We start from the raw sequence: 18,422 nt of genomic DNA on the forward strand, positions 1-18,422 counted from the left end.
CCCTCGGAGAGGACTTCGGGCAACCGCGTGCTCTGAAAGAGGAGTTTCTAGAAAGAGCCGGCGCAAGTGCGCCCGAATACGGAGCATAGGAGCTGGCAGAGCTATAGAGGAGAAAGCAGACTTCGTGGTGAAATTGCCGTAGACTGTTGTTGCTGCCCGCAATCCACTCGCGTTCGGCGATTGCTCCGAAGTAGAAGGCAGATCCAGGAGCAGGCGATGACGTAGAGACTCTTTCCTTGTTAGTCTTAAGAATATCGGGAAGCATCTGGCGACCCTTAAATTTTGTACCACTCCCCTACAGGTGGCATGAGGAAAGCGCTTTCATCATCGCAACAACAGGACGAAGTGGTGAGTGAGAAAACATAGTTAAATTTCCCCGAGGTAGAATCATTCGTTGCCGTCTGCATCCTTTGGAGAATCCCAAGCTCGGGCATGATCCACGCGTTGAGTCTACAGCGGTAGTCTGAATCAGTATAAGCAAATAAGTCATCTCGTCGCTCCCAAGCTCAGGGGCCGGAACCCCGATTCCATCCCACGTCCCTCACGCGAATTTTCTCACGCGGGCGTGCAGGTTAGCGGGTGTGAAGACATCCAACCTTCTCTTTACGGGTTTTATTGCCAAATTGTTGCAATTAAGATTCTCTAATGTTTGAATATTGAAGTTTCGCTGTAATTTAGTTCCTATGCCTCAGATTTAAGAGATTTTGATTGAAGTTTTGTTGTAATTTAGTACCTATACCCTAGTTTTAAGAGATATCGAATGAAGTTTAGCAGTTAGGTTAAGATTGTAAGGTTAGGAGTTAAGGGTGGATTAGAATGTGGATTAGAAGTAATAAAATGTTTATAATGTGCTAAGAAAGTACAGCCGAGTCTGATTTGCAGCCGCCATGCCGTCACCTGATCGATCCAGGGGGCTACCTTGGACCGCTTGCGGGCCGAAAGTTTTTGAGAGAGTGGATTGGTAAGCCTGCGCTGTTCGACAGGCGAGGCACGCGTTCGATCAAATTCGAGATTCTATGATGGACAGCAGGGATCCTGTAGGGAGAGAGAGGAGTTTTAGAGGGACCCACCCACTAGCCGACGAGGTCTAGGCCGGCGACAGCGTGCACCTCCCGTCTCACCCGAATTTGTCAGTACAGGATTCTCGCGCCATGACTGTTCGTTACAATGTTCACCCAAACAGCACGTCAGTTTTACAAGTAAATCGATCACCATTATTATCAGAGTCTAGAGTCTAGACTAACTGGCTTGTCCAAAATTTAATTTGATAAAACGAAAGCTGCCCTTCATTTCCTGTTATTAAAGGTGATTATTTTTAATAAACTGAGCCAACGAAAGTTTTTTTTTGCAAAAAATTGCATCACAAACTAGTTTTACTTCGCCCACCGCCTAGTATAAATACTAATGCCTTGACTAAGAAAGCTGAACAGAAGTTACTTTTCGTCGGTAAAATGCATTTCTTTTCGGCAAGCGACTCAGCCAATATTCTTCTGCCAGTTCTATTGATAGTCCTGGCAGTTGGAGCTTGGGGTGACTCGGATTCTAAGACTCTTCCCAAGAGAAGTCTCATTCCCGATGAATCCTTTCCCTGGGCCGGAGCTAAGAGCCCGCAGTTTTTCAACGGCGGTCGTTGGAACCCAGGTTTTAACGACTGGAATGGTGGGCATAAGCCTCTAGGATATGGTCCCAGTCCTGGGGAAGTGGCCAATGCCATATCCAGTGCTAAACAGGCTGCCGTTAACGTCCTTATTGCCCAACGGCATTTGAATGTGGCTAAGGAGAATGTGTTGAATCAGCAACGTATTGCCACGGAAAAGCAAACTCAAGCCGTGATCCTTAAGCAAAAGTCTCAAGCTGCAGCCACTATCCAGCGTTCGGAGGCCATCCAGCAAAGACTGGCAGCATCCAAGGCGGCTGTGGCCCATGCTGCCGCCCACGCTGCTGCTGCAGAGATTCAACAAAATGAACGTGACGCGGTTCGACTTGGACACTTCACCCGACACTCGAATCCAGGCGCTGGACAAGCTCTCCTATCTGCTGAGCTCGTAAACCATAACCCATCTGGAGCACATTTCGGGTCGATTGGCTTCGGGCAATGGCTGGCTGGGAATGGAAAACCAATTGTGGGCTGGTACTAAACTTTTGATGACTTCTTTGCTTAACAAATCTTACTTGAATGGCCAATAAAAATCAATATCTCGATTATCAATATCACAATCTATCTAAAGTTGATAAATACTAATTGGCATACACAAAGGTCAACAGCAAATGTGGGATGATTGGAAAAGTCCAATAAAATGTTGATCACTTTGTTTGCTGACGTATTGAAAAGTCAACTGTAGGAGTATCCGGTGTACCAAGTATCATTGTTTTATTTTTCTGCTGGTGTAAAAAGGCGACGACATCCTTTGGAACCACTAATGAACTGTGGCCTCTGCGATAACTTGATAAATTATAAATGCGGCCAATTATTGGCAGACTAAAGGATTGTATGATGGACAGGGCTACAGGACTCAAATGGAATTGCGTGGGCAATTGACAAGCAAGTGATGTTTTTACAGAATTTACAGAAACTGTTTCAGTTTCATCACATTGACAATAAGTTGTTCACTGAAGGACACATTGTTCGATCCAGAAACATCCATCTTAAGAGTTAGTCTTTGTCCAATTGGTTAGTCTTTATTAAATTAAATTTCAACACGTGCTAGCCTTTTAAGATCCAAGGCATTTATCGCTAAGGATTCAAAGGATTAAAAACTAAGAAAGCCCATACCAGCATCTTAAATTCGAAATACTTTGGGAAAATGGTTTAAATTAAAAAAACATCTTCCATCTTGAGGGAGTGGTGGGCATGAAAATATTCTTGAAGGTCCATTGCTGATGGTGAACATTTCTAGCTAAAGGAAGACGAAAATTGGTTGACGTCAATAACAGTGGACAGGTTTTAATGAAAGATGGGGGTGGCGAGAAAGGAGCCGCCAAATTTGTATAGAATTTTTAAAATAATAATTACTTAATCATAAGCAGGAGAGCTTGTCTGTCAGTGATAGTAAGCCTACACTAGACTTTAAACTTGAATCAAGTAAGTTTAGTTGTTTTTGAAGGGACTTAAAAACAAGAGGAATTTAAAAAAATATAAAGTTCATTAGGCCTTAGATTATAATCAACAATATATTTAAATTAAGACTAGTTTTTATTACATAATTCGACAGCATTTAGTAAAGAATTGATGATGAGGGATATCTCTAAGGAAAGGTTTAGCTTTAAGAAATTGAAAAAAAGAAAGGAAAATTTATATTTCGGACGTGTGTAGGTCGGTTAAAGCATTTTGATAATACAACGCACACCTGTCCTGTTAAACGATTACGTTTATATTAAATTAAGACATACCTTTTGTTGGATTTCATGCGATATGGTTGTGATGGTGAGCGATAAACGAATCAAAGGCGCACGACTACAAACCATAAATTTTAATTGAAAACCAATCCCAACGCAGCACCAATTTATTACGGTTGGTAATTTAAAGGGAAACTGAATTTATGTTTGAAGACAGCTATTTATATAATTTGTGCCGGACCCATACACTATATATTTACGTTGATTGTAATTTATAAATTATTTCGTCATAACAAATCTGTAGGCTGTTATTACGTGGCAATTCTGCTTTGTAACTTTTCAGTCATGACCCGCCCAGCCAAAACCAAGGAATTAAGGCTTTTATTGTTTTGGTTGTGAACAATAGCCGCCATTTACTTCTTATTGGCCAAATTCTTCCACTAGTTACTAATGGCTTTCCGAAATTAACCGATGTTGCCTAATTGCAATTTAGGGGAAATCAATGCGGATTTGGTTGCCAAACGACGTTTATTAAAACGAGTTTTTCTTGTCTTTGTCAGCAGATAAAGTAATGGAAATGAAACAATTATTCAATTGTCTTTACTTTGCTAGAGAAAACCTACTATAACCCACAACCCACTCGCATAAAAAAAATACTTTCAGCCGAGTTCTGGCCAACACGACCCTGTGTGTGTAGTCATATGAATTTTTTCTCCAAAATTTTACATAAAATAATATAAACATAAAAAGAGAAGCTATCTGTAGCCAAAGGTGAAACGCCAATACCCTTAAAGGTTTTAAAACAAAAGTCCTCTAAAATGTTAAAGTTAAATATACATATTTATATAGTATAGAAAAAATATAAAATTCCCCAGCACCGACATATTTAAATAAACAATGTATGACACACAACCATACGACGCTAAGGGTCCACCACGCCTTTGGGACATCTGGTACCTATCTCAGAAACATGATGACATACTACCAAACCACCGGTGGACCCAAAGGGGTTGCTAATGGGTCGAGACTTCTGCACAAGTATAAATATTACCACACCCTTAAATATATATTATAGAGGAACACTTTGCTTTTTAAAATATATTTTTAGCACTAGTAGGAAAAATGTCCTATATACATTGTGTCGACGAAAGTTTCATAAATTTCAAAAGATACTAAACAAGACCTTCAAAAACTATTTATTGGAATCCTTCTGTTTAGGATCAGGTCGTTCTCCTTCTGAAATTAGCATAGTGGTGAAGATATACAACCCACCAACAGAGGAACTGGACTTAATTTCCCATCGCAGGTGCGTATGAAATAAATAAGGGCAGTCGGAGAGGGAATAGCCTGTCATGAAGGGGATATCCAATACGTGAAACTCGTGGGATAGGTCACGCATCCTTTTTCTTATGTAGACTGCTTATAATCATCGTTTAAAACATTTTCAGATTTTTGTTCCAATAGATCATCAGAATGTGGAAATCTAAGCATCTTCCGGCCAAGCCGCATCCACTTTACACTGGTTTAATATTGATCACCTTTACCTCTGTGCTCTTACATAACGTCATTGCAAAGCCAACAAATCAATCCTATGATTCTATGGAAAACTATTCAGGTCGGTTTAAAAAAAGGGTTACAAAGCAATAGAGACCTTAACAAGTGTGGTTCCTGTCACGGTCGCCATGTTTTGTTAATTGGGTGATATGTTTATTAAATATGGACTTCGAAACAATGTAGTAATTTTCTAAACTCAAATATTGTTAAAATAACCTTTTTTCGTTTAGGCGTAAAACATTTACAAAAAAGAACAGCATTTTTTGTTGGAAGTCGCTATGGACGCTCTAGTGGCAACTCTGAGTCCGGAAGTTCAGCCAATATGGGAAGCTCCAAAACAAGACGGCTCATAATCGTTCCTCGGAATGATAGATTCTTTTTAGGATCTAGATATGGAAAAAGAAATGGACCACTGTTATCCGCATACGAGCAGAGTAGCCTGATGCAAGCCCTAAGCAAAAGTTTGAAAACGGATAAGGAGACTTCCAATAATACAATCCAAACCAAATCTTTACCAATGTCTTGCATATACACTGGCATAAAATCCTACTACCTTTGCAATCGGTAAGTCACTTACTTACGATCCTATCTAGGTAAAATATAAGCTTTATTTTCCATTTATTGAAACCTAGTAATGACCAGAAGTCGGACGATAATCCTCAATCACTGAATATGATCGGAATCCACTAAAGTTATCGACATAAGGTTCCCGGCTTGTTATGGCTACTGCTCTCTGGCACTGAATAATAAAACCGAATGATATTAAAACTTTTAATGGGGCTGGAAAAAGTTTTAATATTATATAAGGTGTATACACAAAAAAAATTAAATAAATAAAAGCAGTATATATTCAGGAGAAGTTACAGAAAGCCGAAAAAAAACTCCAAAGTTAAGAAATTACCTAAGACGTCAATGGGACTATTTCCTCGTATGCATATGTATGCTCTACATAAATGTAAATAAACAAAACTGTAAAAAATAAATAAAAATATTTATCAATAAATTCTAAAGAAATTAAAATTAGTTATTTTACTTATTTTTATTTAAAGATTAGTCCAAAAAAAATAGGATTTAGCACGGTCATGAGTCATGTAAGGTATTTTGGAATCTGGCACATGGTTTTTGGGGGAAAGGACTAGGAGAGTCTTTACTAATTACTAAAATCCAAGGTGACATTGTGTTAACTTTCTCGAGGGGGTGATGGACTAGTCAGATAGTCACTTTTAATAAAGCTTATTGGATCAAGCTAATCATACCCTTCCTCTAGTCGCATTGGAGGCTATACATATATGATTCTCTGGAAGATTCTGGAAAGGGATTGAACCCTTTTGGTTAAGTATTTGTTGGTAAAAGAAGTTTGAGTAGAGTTAAGACATTTATTTATTTTGTATATTTAAAGTATCTGAAAGAGTATATGTCTTTCGTATTCTTCGAAACCTATCCTTCCTCATATACCTTGTGAGCTGACTTTAAAAGGTTCTTAGTCTCGCGACAACGGCAGACCACAAGAAGGTTAAAAGAAATTGAATAATACCCAGCCCCTATTATGGCTACGGGTAATAGGCAAAAAACAAAGCACTTCGTCTTAAAGTGCCTCCGTAAACAATTAATATACAAAAAAAACCTTCATTACCAACTTCCTGTACTTATACGCTGCATACGCTTTCCTCTCAGCTCAATTTGTTTTTAATTAATGTTGTCACAATACAGATATAGGGGATCCACCCTCATCTGAGCTGGGCCTTATTTTCAAATAAAACGGCGTGTATTGAGTGCTTTTATAATTTAATTATTTCTTTAAATATAACAAAAGTTTATGCCCTTTTTAGGGAAGTTTCTCAGCAATAAGAACATGACACCGTGAGGATACTTTGTCGTCAAATATTGACTCGTACCGCGCTGAAACTGGGATGCTTTGCTTGACTGCCTCCCCCTCCAGAAAGCACAAGCGATCGAGCAGGACTAGGTTCTCACAAAGATTCTAGAAAAAGGTAAGAAGTAGGATTATTAGATAGGAACAAAATAAGCGGGCTTACCTGCAAAGATGCCTGCAAGCAAGTTAATGCCTCTGCTAAGCGAGGTCCTTGGTTATCAGGAAACTTTTCACTTAATTGAAGGAATGCATCTTGGTGCGAGTCTATCCAATCCACGTTTAAACCACTTTCGCTAGACTCCAGTTGATATAACCTCTTTATTTCGGAGAAGGTAATTGGGTTTGACGACGAGGAAGCAGCCGTTCTAATAGGCTTTACTGTTTCCTTTGGTTGTCTAAGGACCTCCGCCAATGCTCGCATGTACATCTTGTAACCGTGATCCACGTGTTTCTTCTCGGTGTACTCCGGTCCCCAGTGAGCTTTAGTCCTTTGGCAGGCCAACCGAAGAAATGGCCTGTTCAGAATAGGTTTTTGGGACCTTGTTTCCACCGACCTCTGGAGGGCAGAACTCAAGGGAAAGTTAACAAACAAATGAGAATCGCTGGCTTCATGGCAGGAAGATTGCAGCTCTAGCTTGTGGTAGCAGCAGGGCATGATATGTAGACAGTGTACCTTCGGCAGTTCCAGAAATAATTTCATTGCAGTGACACTCAGGTCGGCACATGCATGTAATCCAATTATTGACATTTTTTCCAAGTCTTGGCAACTGTTTTTTCTCGCAAGCTCAGAAGCTTGTGATTCGATATAACCACCTGAGTCTCTGTCGATAAAATGCTGATGGTAGGCAATGGAGCTGGAAGCGGCCGGTGGCAAGTGTTGGATACACCGCTGCCTGGCCTTTTCCACCCGATCCTCCGCTGCTTCCAGGCCCACAATTAAGAAATCCGGATTCAGCTCGTGGAGGGATTGACTGAGATAGCCCAAGCCTGCTCCCAAATCAACCAATAACTGGGAGTTCCTACAATGGTCGAAGATATGCGCGGCAAGTAGATTGACTTCGTGCATTTTCTTATGGGATACCCCTTTGTTGTTTTTAGTTTTCGTGGCAACAGGTTGTCGCAACTGGCTTGAAGTTTTGGGAGTCAGTTGACTAAGCTTTTGCCGGAAGTTCATGACTAATGGCGGACAACCCTCTACATTTTGATGAACAAATGGAAATGCATTTAGATTGTCATTTGATATTTGGAGGAAATAGTTTTTAAACTCCAAAGGCATTGCTTCGATGGATGGTATGCAACTAGTGTTGGCTTCTCGATAAATCCAGGAATGTGAGTTCAGGAACTCCAATACTTCCTGAAAATAACTCTCAGCATTTGAAAACGAACTGGGTAGAGACATTTCTGAAATAAGACAAAGAGATATAGTTAGAAAATACTTAAAACTATATATTTTAAAATCCTAAAGTCCTGAAATCATAACCCACGCCCACAGTTTCGTCCTTTATATTTTGCCTAATGTTAAACAAATGATTTGAATACTTTTATTCGCTTTTTGTTGCCCAAAATAAGTAAACGACAACTTTATGGGACATGATGTAATTCTTGGAAGAGATTTTATGACCGCATGTGAAAGGACATCCGTCGGAAAGGAGGTATAATAAATCGATTATGGGAATGTACATTTTACGTGATACTTTTAGGGGGTATTTAAAAGGACCCCACGGGTCAGAGGAGGTCTTATGTTTTCGTCACGCATTAAAAATCGACTTAAATGTCACCTGTTTTAAGAGTTGAATGTTCATATTTTCTTAAGGGCAAACTCAAACTTTTAAAATGGTGACTAGTGTCTGTTGGTGACTTACGAACCGAAGAACTTTGATGCTTTTTTTAATCACCCTACTGATGTAGGCGCGCAAGTCCGACAGGGGGTGGTCACCGCCTGGAGGAGGCGGTTAAAAGGTAAGAAAGTGGGTCACATAAAAAGTCTGCGCTTCCCCTTTCTTATCTCAAAGTATCATGAAGATTCAAACGATGTTCTGACACATGCGTACGTTCGACGAAGAAACAATTTAAATACAACCTATATACACAGGTACAGAAGTTAGTCAGCATCAACAAGTAAGATGATACAGTTGGTAATAAGTTGGATTGAGCAGTTTGTCTTACTTTCTTCAGCTTTATTTTAAAAGTTATTTTGTTCTGCATGGTTATTCCTCAAACATGGCTTCAAGCATATTCCCCCGAGAGTCATAAAAACACATAGGCATTATATTATTTTTTTTGGTTTTAATATAAATAAAATAACAATTTTTAAATCTGTTTAGGGATTTTACATTAAAAGGTAAATTAGAATTTACTACAATCTAAGAGGAAATCTTCCATTTGTGACCAGTTTGCGTATCCAAATCTTCAATGGCCGGGCCCAAAATGCACTTTCCATAATGCTTCGGAGGATTTTTAAAGTATGTCTCAATCGCACACTTCAACTCGTCAACAGTAATGTTTAACAATCGAGTGCGATAATTGACGAACATTTCAGGGGAGACCTTATACAAAAAGTTATCAATGCCAATATTTCCGGGCGCTATCGGCGAGTCCAGCTGCTGCAACACTCCCAATTTGGCTTCAAACACAGCTTGCTGATTAATCTTATCCGCGTTTGAGCCCAACCACTCGTAAGTTTGCTCAAAAGCATCGAGAGTCTTGGTTGAATGGGGGTCCCGATAGCTATAAAAGCAGAAAATGCCGTCCGAATTGATCTTGGCCCCTGCTCCGTAAGCTCCATTTTGTTCGCGAACAACCGGCAATAGATATTTGGCTGAAATGAACTTGGCCAAGACACGCAATGTGGGATGGTCCTGGTGCAGATATGGGACAGCTAGGAAGGCCTTACCACAGTAGTTAACGGGTATGTTCATAAGATATTGTTGGCAGCTTGGATCGAAGAACTGAATCTTGCGTTGGACGTCTTTCTTTTCCAGGGCTGGTATTGTCTCTAAGAACTTGTTATAATGATTTAAAGCACTTGGTAGGTACGGTTCAGAGCAGTTGATGGCCACACGCATATTGCTTTTGTTGAAGATTTTTTGTCCAATCTTTTTCAGAGTCTCCTGCAGGTTCGCCATATTCAATTCTTGGGCAAATGTTTTCATGAATTCTATATGATCAACACCGGCCAGAACCGATCTCAGTTTTCCGGCGTCACTGACGAGGGAAGTTGCACCAACCATGGCATAAAGGTGTCCCGAACTAGCCACTCCAACAGATATATTGGAAATGTAGTTTTCGATGAGCATTTGCAACCGATCCGAATCGGCAAATGTGAAATTCTGTAATAACTCTTGGCACAATCCAAACATATCCGGAACATTTTTGTCGAGGGCATATGTGGTCATCATAACGGAGAGCTGATAACTCTGAGCGTCTTGAACATTTTCTACCACATTGAACTTAAAGTCGATCCCCCCGGTTTTCGAGAGTATCATTTTATCGAATTCCCGAAAATTATACTTGCTAGTGCCCATTTCGTTAATCACACTACAAAATAATGGTACAAGTGTTGTTTCTGCTTGGCTAAGGCCTGTTATATTGAATAAGCATTTAACGTATGTAATCTCATTGGTTGGAACCGTACATATTTGCGTTGACACATTTTGAACGGTCTCCACATTCAATTTTGGCCATTTGGGGGGATCGCTAACGTCTTTCAATGTTAGACACGGCAATGCATCAGTATTCTCTGCAGCTTTTTGAGACTCTTCCAGTTTTAGTCCATCGTTGTATATTTGTTTCATCGTTTCTTTGTTGAGTGCTTTAACTTTTTGTTTAAGCATCTCGGACTCGGCCACCTTAAACTTTTCTTCGTAGGATTCGTCAGGCGACATTGTCAACGTTAGCCTATGTGTATTATTTGCCAAATACTTCTTAATTTTGTCTTGGAAATACGTCTTATCGTTACGAAGATTCTTTCGCAGACTAGCTATCATTTCTGAAACGCGAAGACTGCTCACCACATCTCCATCGTGGTTCCATAGGGCAGTGGTGTTGAACAATAAAGAGTTGCCGAAATGAGGACTCTGGTGTTTCAGCGACAACTCAAGATTGTTTAGGATGCTCTCGACATGCTGGTGCTGAAAGCCTTCCTCGATCGCCTTGTGTATCGTTTGATCAAAGAGTTCTCCGAACTTTTTGAAGTCTTCGACCCTGAGGTCTTGTAATCCCACTATAAAAGAAGTATCTTTGGTGTCCGCAGAGTACCCGGTACTCTGGTTGTAGCCACCGGAGAAATTTGGTTCTATGAGACTTTTGTAAAACGCAGAGTTGGGTCCTCGAATGAGTAGCTCAGACAAGACATTGAGCTCAAAGCTCTCCTGAATATTGGTTATGTCAGACATCAACAATGCAATTGCAATTTGGTTCTGGCGGTCGTAGGCAGCTCCCATATTATCAAGCCTGCTCGAAATATGCACATTGCGAGGTTGCGTCCAGCGCGGTTGTGGCGGGATCTGGCTGTATGAGTTGTCGATGCAGGGCGTACCAGATAGATACTCTTTATCCACGAGTTCGAGCGTTTTAGAGAGATCGAAAGATCCGTAGGAAAAGATTCGGGCGTTGCTTGGATGATAGTATTTTTTATGAAACTCAACTAAATCAGTGTGTGTCAGTTTGGGTATCTCTAGTGGATTTCCGCCTGAGATGTGGCCATAGGTATGGTCGGGAAGGACGTTGTTTAACAGATTTTGGCCGAATACTTGCGAATTTTCCGAGAAGGCTCCCTTCATTTCGTTATAAACCACTCCCTTAATCACAAGCTCAGACTTGCGATCTTTGAGGTCCTTGTTTTCTAGCCTCCATCCTTCTTGCAGGAAATCCAAATACTTAAGATTAGGCCTATAAACAGAACATTAGAGATTTGTATCGCAAGAGTATTTGTTGCCCACCTGAATACGGCATCCAGATAAATTCTTTGCAGATTCCTAAAATCCACCTCGTTCATGGTGGAGAACGGATAAAGAGTATAATCTGGACCAGTCATTGCATTCATGAAAGTAGCAACCGATCGATTCAACATTTTAAAGAACGGATCGCGAACTGGATAATTTTTGGATCCGCACAGTGCTAGATGCTCCAAGATGTGGGGCAGACCAGTCGAATCAAAGGGTGTCGTTCGGAAATTAATGGAGAACACGTTGTTTGGATCGTTGCGGTGTATGTGCCACAACTCGGTTCCAGTGCCCTCATGTCGCAACGTATAGGACGTTAGCTCGAAATCGGAAACGTACTCGATGCGTTCGCACTTGAATCCGTGATATACTTTTCCTTCAGCATACTTGGAGTCCCGTTGGGGTATAACTTGTGGTGCGCTAACTTGGATATTTGACGATTTTTCAGCCTCACTTGGCGTAGCTCCGGTTGCATCCCGAAACGAGCTTGCCGACTTATTCGGTATCGCCAGACGAGGATACAAGATCCTTCTTCCACGCACCGCCAAATTGAGCCATTTGGATTTCGATATCATTTTTGTGTCTACAAATTATAAACACACGAAAAGAATTAACGAAAAAGTCTAGGTAAACATTAGGAATGCATCAGTTATCAGTTTATCACAATTGCTGCACGCGACTTGTTGGGATTACATCAGCCGGCATTTATTATAATACTTTTGTACACCAGTAATTTTTCATGTAATTCGACTGACAATGTTCCCAAGCATGCTTTATTTTATGTATATTTTAAATATAAATAATAATTCTGCTTAACCATACAACTTAATATTAAAAAATACGTACGCGAAAATATATTAAATGTGTGACAGTCCGTCAAATTAACGTCGCTTATATGCCTTTGAAACAATGGAACTGGAACATGGTTATTAGTTTTTTGATTATTCCTCTTTAAAATAATGAATGACAAATTGTTGTAAACTCTTTTACTAAAAAGAGCGATTGTTTTTTTTTAAAGCTTTTAAGAAATTAAGTGACTTATTTTCAAAACGATTTATGTTGGAACTTTTTGTAATCGGTAATCGAAATTAAGTGTTGTAAAACGTTTGCCAACGATTTTGAAATTGGCGCCCGTATTATCTACTAACATTTAATTTGATCGTGTTGACATAAAACAAGCATTTATTTAAAATTTGTATTGCATTTATTTAAAAAAGATCAAAAAGTGTACCAATATTATAAAAAAAATAATAATTTACTTGCCATTTATTATTTACTTACTTGGCAACTCTGCCATCTAATGGCATCCTTCCATTTCCGCAGCACCGAAGCTGCCATATTTTGTATTTCCCGGGAAGCTCTTCAAACTTTCATCTTAGGAATTACAAAAACAGTATATTCAAAAACAAACATGGAATTGGATGACATTTTGGCTATAAAGTCGCTGTGCGACCAGAATATCAACAAGTTGCAGAATAATCTACTCTCCTACCAACGCGAGGTGGAACAAGTGCGGAAATTTTTAACGGAGCGTTGGGAAAAGGTGGAGCGAGTGGACGGAAGACTTATCACTTTGCACGACCGCCTGCTGACCAGCCTCAGCGACGTTAATGCTTACGCCGTAAAACTGAGTCTGCAAATCAAGCTCAATCGTCCTGGTATGCTGAAGGATGACGAAAAGCACCAGGTGTTGTCAACGAGAGAGGAGGCGGCGAAGCATTCCCAGAGAAGTGCCATTGAAGACGCTGCTTCCATCGAGAAACCATACGAACAGACCTTGGACTGTGCTGTGGACTTGTCGAAAAAACATGACTTGGATGAAAGAGATCTGACCTCAAGCCCCCAAAATCACTCTGACAGCCTGGTCGTCTCCATGCATTCCAGCTGGGTGATAGGGCCGCCTGAGAACCTGCAGCCAAAGATGCCGCCAATCAAAGCCGACCCAAGACCGGCTTCTTCTGCAAAACTTCCCAAGATACCCATTAAGCCACGTGAACGAAGCCTTCTACCTCCTAGTGGCGGTAGGCAAAGGACAAGCAATGAAATTTACGAGGAAATCAGAAAGAATATGACTGATTTCCCACAAAAGAAAGTTGTAACGGCCACTGTGATGAATCGGAACATCGCAGACAATTGCTTCTTTGTGGCTAAATGGGGTCCCGATTCCAAGCCGATTCAGCAACTGCTGGAGGGCAAGGTTCCTCTTGAGGAGGTTGAACAACTGCCCGATTACGGTGACATTTTCGCTGTCTATGATTGCTCCAGTAGTTGCATTCCGCGTGTGGTCATCAACGCCGCATCCGAGGACGGCACCTACGAGGCTTATTTAATTGATTATGGCGAGCACATCCGACTCATGGGTAATGAGACTATCTTCCAGCTTCCGGAGCACATAAAGCAACTGCCGGCTGAAGCCGTCAAGTGTCATTTGACGAACGGCGACGTAAACTCGTTGTCGAAGTTTGTATACCAGGATATCGAACTAAAAATACTGGATAACAACGGTATAGATTTGGTGGTGGAACTGTTGGACAAAAATTTAAAACAAGTCGATCTCCAAAAGTCTACTAATGAACTACGTTTTCAAATCGATTCCACCAAAGATTCCACAAACGATTCAAATAATAATTTGACTTCAAAAGATGACATTAATGATTATTCTGAACATTCCTCAGAAGAATCTACAAAAGATTATACAAAAGCTTCTTCAGAACATTCCTCAAAAGATTCTATAAAAGGTTCCTCAAACAGGGACTGCTCGCAGGATTCTAGCAAAATTTTTGATAAGGAATCAAGAGTTGAGTCATTACCACAAGATCGACATTCCTCTTTTAAAGCAACCGAGGAGGAAATGGCTATTCTAAATGAAATTGAAGAGGGCACCAGTGATCCTTTGAAAGCTCTTCTAGGCTACCATCCCACTGATGAGCAGCGTATTTGCAAATTCTACGATCCAGAGCTCAACGGTTGCTTCAAAGGTGGGTCAAAATAATCAAGCAGGATAATTTTTTAAATTTAATATCTTTCTAGGCAACAGCTGTCGTTTGGTTCATGAACCGTTTGCACCACACGGTGCCACCAAGGATGTACAGGTGGCTGGAGCCCTGCCAGAAACAGAGTTTGATGCACCAGTGGCACAACAGGTTGGCAGCAAGGTGCGAATGCAGGTTACTTACATCAATAGCCCCACAGAGGTGTACGCCCAATTTATAGACGGAAACACACCTTTGGTGTGGGACAAGAATGACATTCCCGAAACCAAATGCAGCCTTAAAGATAAGCCGCACACTTTAGACATTGTGCTGGCTTTGTACTGTGATGGCTGCTACTATCGCGCCCAGATTGTTGACGAATTGGATGCCGAGTACAAAATATTCTATGTTGATTATGGCAACACAGAGTTTGTTCCGCTTCACCACTTGGCTCCCTGTCCAGATTCCGAAAGACTAAAGCCCTATCGTGCCATTAGCTGTCACATTGAGGGCGTTTATCGCTCAATGAATCATCGGATGTCCTCTGAGGGAGTTGAGTTCATGAAGAGCAAGTTGTTGAATATGGAGATGGATGTTAAGTTGGTTGCCCGACTTCCCGATGGATTCCTCGTTCGTTTTTTAAATGAATATTCTGATGTGACGCAACTCCTGATAAAGAGGGGATATGCCCATCCAGCAGAAGGACCAACCCGTCGATACGTCGAGCAGGAGATCTTGGACAACGACTATTAACCCATGCGTCGGAATATGTTTTTGTAGCGTAATTCAGTAGATTTAAGAGAAAAGTATATTATTAGATAAAATGTTAGGATTAAGACTTGTAAGAAGTTGTGTTGATCACAAAGCCATATTGACAATTTTGTTTAAAAGCTGCAAGGAGGTTATCCACTATTTTGTTTCTTACTTTTTTTTTAGAAAAGCTAGGAGGTATGTCCCCACTTTTAAGTTCAATTCGTAATTAGAAAACCTAATAAATCAACTGCATTCGGGCAGTAAGTTATTCCACATGTCACATTAAATGATAAATGATGTTCTTTGGGGCTGGTCCAATTACCTATGCGGAACAGCAAACGGCAAATGACAAACACAAAACTGTCTCGGAACTAAAACAATAATAATAATTGCCTTTAATGTGCAAAAGCAAAAAATCAAAGGACACCGTTGTGGATCCGGGCCGATGGATCCGCCAGCGGGGTGCTAATAGATTATGCCGCAACGATTAGAGAGGCAATAAATAACACCTGCCGAGGATCCCATGCGTGTTTGCTTTGTAAGCTCACATGCGGCCAATGCCGGCGACGACGACGACAGGTCCTCCATAGTTCCTGCTTTTGTCCTGGTGTTGACAATTTAAACGGTCCGGCCAAAAGGGTAATGGGCCAGGCCAGGGGTCATTCAGGGCACAGTTTGGCGGGGGATGAACCCAGGCCTCAAATGGATCATAACCGGGGATCGTTGTAATATTAGAATCACTTTTTGGAAGGTACAACACCTGGCGCATTCCTTCAGCGGGCGCCCAACCCCCGAGTATAATTAGCCTGGTTAAGTGTCAAAAGGATGGCAGACCCCCGGGACATGTGCTCGAAACATAATGATAGCTGTAATGACCATCAGGAATACATATCCACCCTGAGATTGGATTTGCTGGAATTTTACTAGACATTTACAATTTAGATGGAGTGTGTCCCAGTGTTCTTATGGATGAGTGGACGTGTGCTGGCCAAGGCAAACAAAACCCATTAAACGAAATAGTTAACTCAACTCAAATAACAAAAGACTACACCAATTTTCGATGTTGGGTCAGCGCTGGGTGCAGTGCCCACTAGATAGGGACCCCTCCAGGCTCGGGCAGTTGACCTTTTGCAGTTCGGCGATGCGTTGCCAGGTCATGTTGAAGTGGCGCACGGATCGGGCATTGGCCAGTTTGGCAATGGGTCCCAAGGTGCGATAACCATTGCTGATGAAACGTATGAATCCTTTGGCCGTGAGGTCTAGCAGGGCGGTCTTCACCTGGGCCTCCAGATCCCCGCAAGCAAATGGCCTAAAATGGGTAAGATACAAAAAGAATGAAAGAAGGAACTGGGCTACTTACTCCTTCTCCAACATTTCCAGGATATGCTCCTCTTGGATGCCATTGCAGTATTTTGGATGGTCCTGAAAAACGCGCACCATATCCATGATGTAGAGGGGCAGATGGATGTGGTAGCTGTTGAAGGGCAGCCGCATGGTGGTCGGCTCACAGTCCCGGATCGTGCTTTCGTCACACATTTTTATATATTTTTTTATGAGGAGCTTCCTATAAAGCTATATATATTACGAATTGTGGAAGTTTCAATTCTCGGATTTCCAATGACAGTCTAGGTCTTTGCTTTTTAACCCACAAGGCTTACTAGGTTGAGGGTCATTTTGGGAACTTCGGTGCTAATGTCATCCAATTAGAGGTGTCATTACCGGTTTGTCCTTTAGCGGTCTCCGATGTTTGCTCTTTAATTATTGTCCAAACATTGGAACAATTACATGTTCGGCCGACTATATTACCTGGTAATTTGTCTAATACATAAATAGCCTCTGTCCAAAGTGGACCTCCCAGTGCATTAGTCCGTTTCATGGGGTGGGAAGCTACTGCTGGATTTTCGACTGTCTATCAATGTAACTAATTCGAATCGAATCCGAAATTTTACTTTTGTTTCAGGACTTTCTTCCATAACCCTTTGATGGGTATAGTGATGGTATAGTGCCTTCTTTTTGGGTTTCAGACATGTCACTCCGACACGCAATCCCTATAGTACATATAGTCATGGATGGCATGCCCGTCAAAGGGTTAACTATGGCCCAACTTTTGCCAACAGATAATAAATTAGCGCATACATTATGAAATGTTATAAGGATGCGACTTCCGGTTGGCGGGGACAGGAAGGAAAAGGGCCAGCCTCGTGGCGCAAACTGGCAATTTGCCTCGGCGAACAGGTGACACTTTCTCAAACCCAAAATCCAAAAGGGTATGGGATGGTGATGACCCCCGGACGGGTATACCATTACTACTATATAAAGGATGGATGTGGGGGGCCTGGAGTTGTCAGAGGAATTTCAGGCGACATGCAAATTATTCGATTTGTGGAGAGTCATGCTTGATCAAATTGAAGTTAGGCCAACTTTTTGATGTCTTGATATTCTGGATTGGCCAAATCGGAAGCCACTGACAGTGCAGTTTTTATTAAGGTTACTAACGAAGAATAACTAAATAATAATCAATGAAAACAGAGTAAAAAAAAGCTATAAATTATAAATATTTAATAAGGAAACATTGAGTTTATTTTAACTCTAAAAAATGTGTTTTCCGAGGAACATTACATGGACTTATGACATAAATATAAAAATTCTATCTCTATTCGTATTTCTATTATCCTTTCCCGTAGTGTCATTAGATATCGACTGTCCACCACGCCTCTTCTGGACTATTATGGCCTCTTACCGCTAAACTTTCGACTACAAAATGTCGGTCGATAGCCATGCCTCCACCTCCACCTCCAGCTTATCCTGTCTGGGCATTCTCATTGGCCAGAGCCAGCAAAGGATATTTTTCCGCCCCGTCTCATAATAGTTGGCCAACTCAATGGGCCAAAAAAGTGTCCGGCCAGTGGATACACCCCCACCAAAAATCAAAGCGTTCCAGTAGAGCGGTGCGGACTCCGGAGCAGGTGTTTGGCGTGGGAGAGGGGGTTG

General features: G+C 41.2%; 5 protein-coding genes across 7 annotated transcripts; 2 read left to right on the forward strand and 3 right to left on the reverse strand.

The window, feature by feature from the left end:
- Nucleotides 1–4,784: 4,784 nt before the first annotated feature.
- Nucleotides 4,785–5,905, forward strand: LOC123257294 (RYamide neuropeptides). Its single transcript, XM_044715871.1, has 3 exons — nucleotides 4,785–4,951; nucleotides 5,121–5,454; nucleotides 5,523–5,905. Exons 1-3 carry the CDS (start codon nucleotides 4,810–4,812, stop codon nucleotides 5,578–5,580), a joined length of 534 nt encoding a protein of 177 aa, XP_044571806.1. The 5' UTR covers nucleotides 4,785–4,809; the 3' UTR covers nucleotides 5,581–5,905.
- Nucleotides 5,906–6,715: 810 nt separating this feature from the next.
- LOC123257205 (protein RRNAD1-like) lies at nucleotides 6,716–7,829 on the reverse strand. Its single transcript, XM_044715285.1, has 2 exons — nucleotides 6,927–7,829; nucleotides 6,716–6,871 (listed from the first exon to the last, which is right to left on the reverse strand). The coding sequence occupies exons 1-2, from the start codon at nucleotides 7,827–7,829 to the stop codon at nucleotides 6,716–6,718; spliced, it is 1,059 nt and encodes a 352-aa protein (XP_044571220.1).
- A 1,200-nt stretch (nucleotides 7,830–9,029) lies between these two features.
- LOC6495127 (presequence protease, mitochondrial) lies at nucleotides 9,030–12,629 on the reverse strand. 3 transcript variants are annotated; one of them, XM_014907679.3, is made up of 3 exons: nucleotides 12,553–12,629; nucleotides 11,704–12,289; nucleotides 9,030–11,653 (listed from the first exon to the last, which is right to left on the reverse strand). In XM_014907679.3, the coding sequence occupies exons 2-3, from the start codon at nucleotides 12,279–12,281 to the stop codon at nucleotides 9,127–9,129; spliced, it is 3,105 nt and encodes a 1,034-aa protein (XP_014763165.1). In that variant the 5' UTR covers nucleotides 12,282–12,289; nucleotides 12,553–12,629; the 3' UTR covers nucleotides 9,030–9,126. The 3 variants fall into 3 exon arrangements, with proteins under 3 accessions (XP_014763165.1, XP_032306369.1, XP_001958995.1); XM_032450478.2 differs by having other exon boundaries at nucleotides 12,549–12,560; XM_001958959.4 differs by lacking the exon at nucleotides 12,553–12,629 and having other exon boundaries at nucleotides 11,704–12,455.
- A 357-nt stretch (nucleotides 12,630–12,986) lies between these two features.
- LOC6495506 lies at nucleotides 12,987–15,718 on the forward strand. The gene is made up of 2 exons (XM_001958960.3): nucleotides 12,987–14,684; nucleotides 14,737–15,718. Exons 1-2 carry the CDS (start codon nucleotides 13,007–13,009, stop codon nucleotides 15,429–15,431), a joined length of 2,373 nt encoding a protein of 790 aa, XP_001958996.3. The 5' UTR covers nucleotides 12,987–13,006; the 3' UTR covers nucleotides 15,432–15,718.
- A 616-nt stretch (nucleotides 15,719–16,334) lies between these two features.
- LOC6495126 lies at nucleotides 16,335–17,067 on the reverse strand. Its single transcript, XM_001958961.4, has 2 exons — nucleotides 16,792–17,067; nucleotides 16,335–16,740 (listed from the first exon to the last, which is right to left on the reverse strand). Exons 1-2 carry the CDS (start codon nucleotides 16,965–16,967, stop codon nucleotides 16,500–16,502), a joined length of 417 nt encoding a protein of 138 aa, XP_001958997.1. The 5' UTR covers nucleotides 16,968–17,067; the 3' UTR covers nucleotides 16,335–16,499.
- Nucleotides 17,068–18,422: the final 1,355 nt, after the last annotated feature.

The sequence above is a fragment of the Drosophila ananassae genome, chromosome 3L (genome assembly GCF_017639315.1).
Source record: "Drosophila ananassae strain 14024-0371.13 chromosome 3L, ASM1763931v2, whole genome shotgun sequence".
NCBI lineage: Eukaryota > Metazoa > Arthropoda > Insecta > Diptera > Drosophilidae > Drosophila > Drosophila ananassae.

Coding starts and splice junctions, on each gene's coding strand:
- LOC6495506 (XM_001958960.3), top strand. CDS start 13,007: ATGGCATCCTTCCATTTCCGCAGCACCGAAGCTGCCATATTTTGTATT. Junction 14,685..14,736: donor GCTCAACGGTTGCTTCAAAG/GTGGGTCAAAAT, acceptor ATATCTTTCTAG/GCAACAGCTGTCGTTTGGTT.
- LOC123257294 (XM_044715871.1), top strand. CDS start 4,810: ATGTGGAAATCTAAGCATCTTCCGGCCAAGCCGCATCCACTTTACACT. Junction 4,952..5,120: donor TTCTATGGAAAACTATTCAG/GTCGGTTTAAAA, acceptor TTTTTCGTTTAG/GCGTAAAACATTTACAAAAA. Junction 5,455..5,522: donor TCCTACTACCTTTGCAATCG/GTAAGTCACTTA, acceptor ATTGAAACCTAG/TAATGACCAGAAGTCGGACG.
- LOC6495126 (XM_001958961.4), bottom strand. CDS start 16,967: ATGTGTGACGAAAGCACGATCCGGGACTGTGAGCCGACCACCATGCGG. Junction 16,741..16,791: donor CTGGAAATGTTGGAGAAGGA/GTAAGTAGCCCA, acceptor TACCCATTTTAG/GCCATTTGCTTGCGGGGATC.
- LOC123257205 (XM_044715285.1), bottom strand. CDS start 7,829: ATGCACGAAGTCAATCTACTTGCCGCGCATATCTTCGACCATTGTAGG. Junction 6,872..6,926: donor GCTTGCAGGCATCTTTGCAG/GTAAGCCCGCTT, acceptor ACCTTTTTCTAG/AATCTTTGTGAGAACCTAGT.
- LOC6495127 (XM_014907679.3), bottom strand. CDS start 12,281: ATGATATCGAAATCCAAATGGCTCAATTTGGCGGTGCGTGGAAGAAGG. Junction 11,654..11,703: donor TATCTGGATGCCGTATTCAG/GTGGGCAACAAA, acceptor TTCTGTTTATAG/GCCTAATCTTAAGTATTTGG.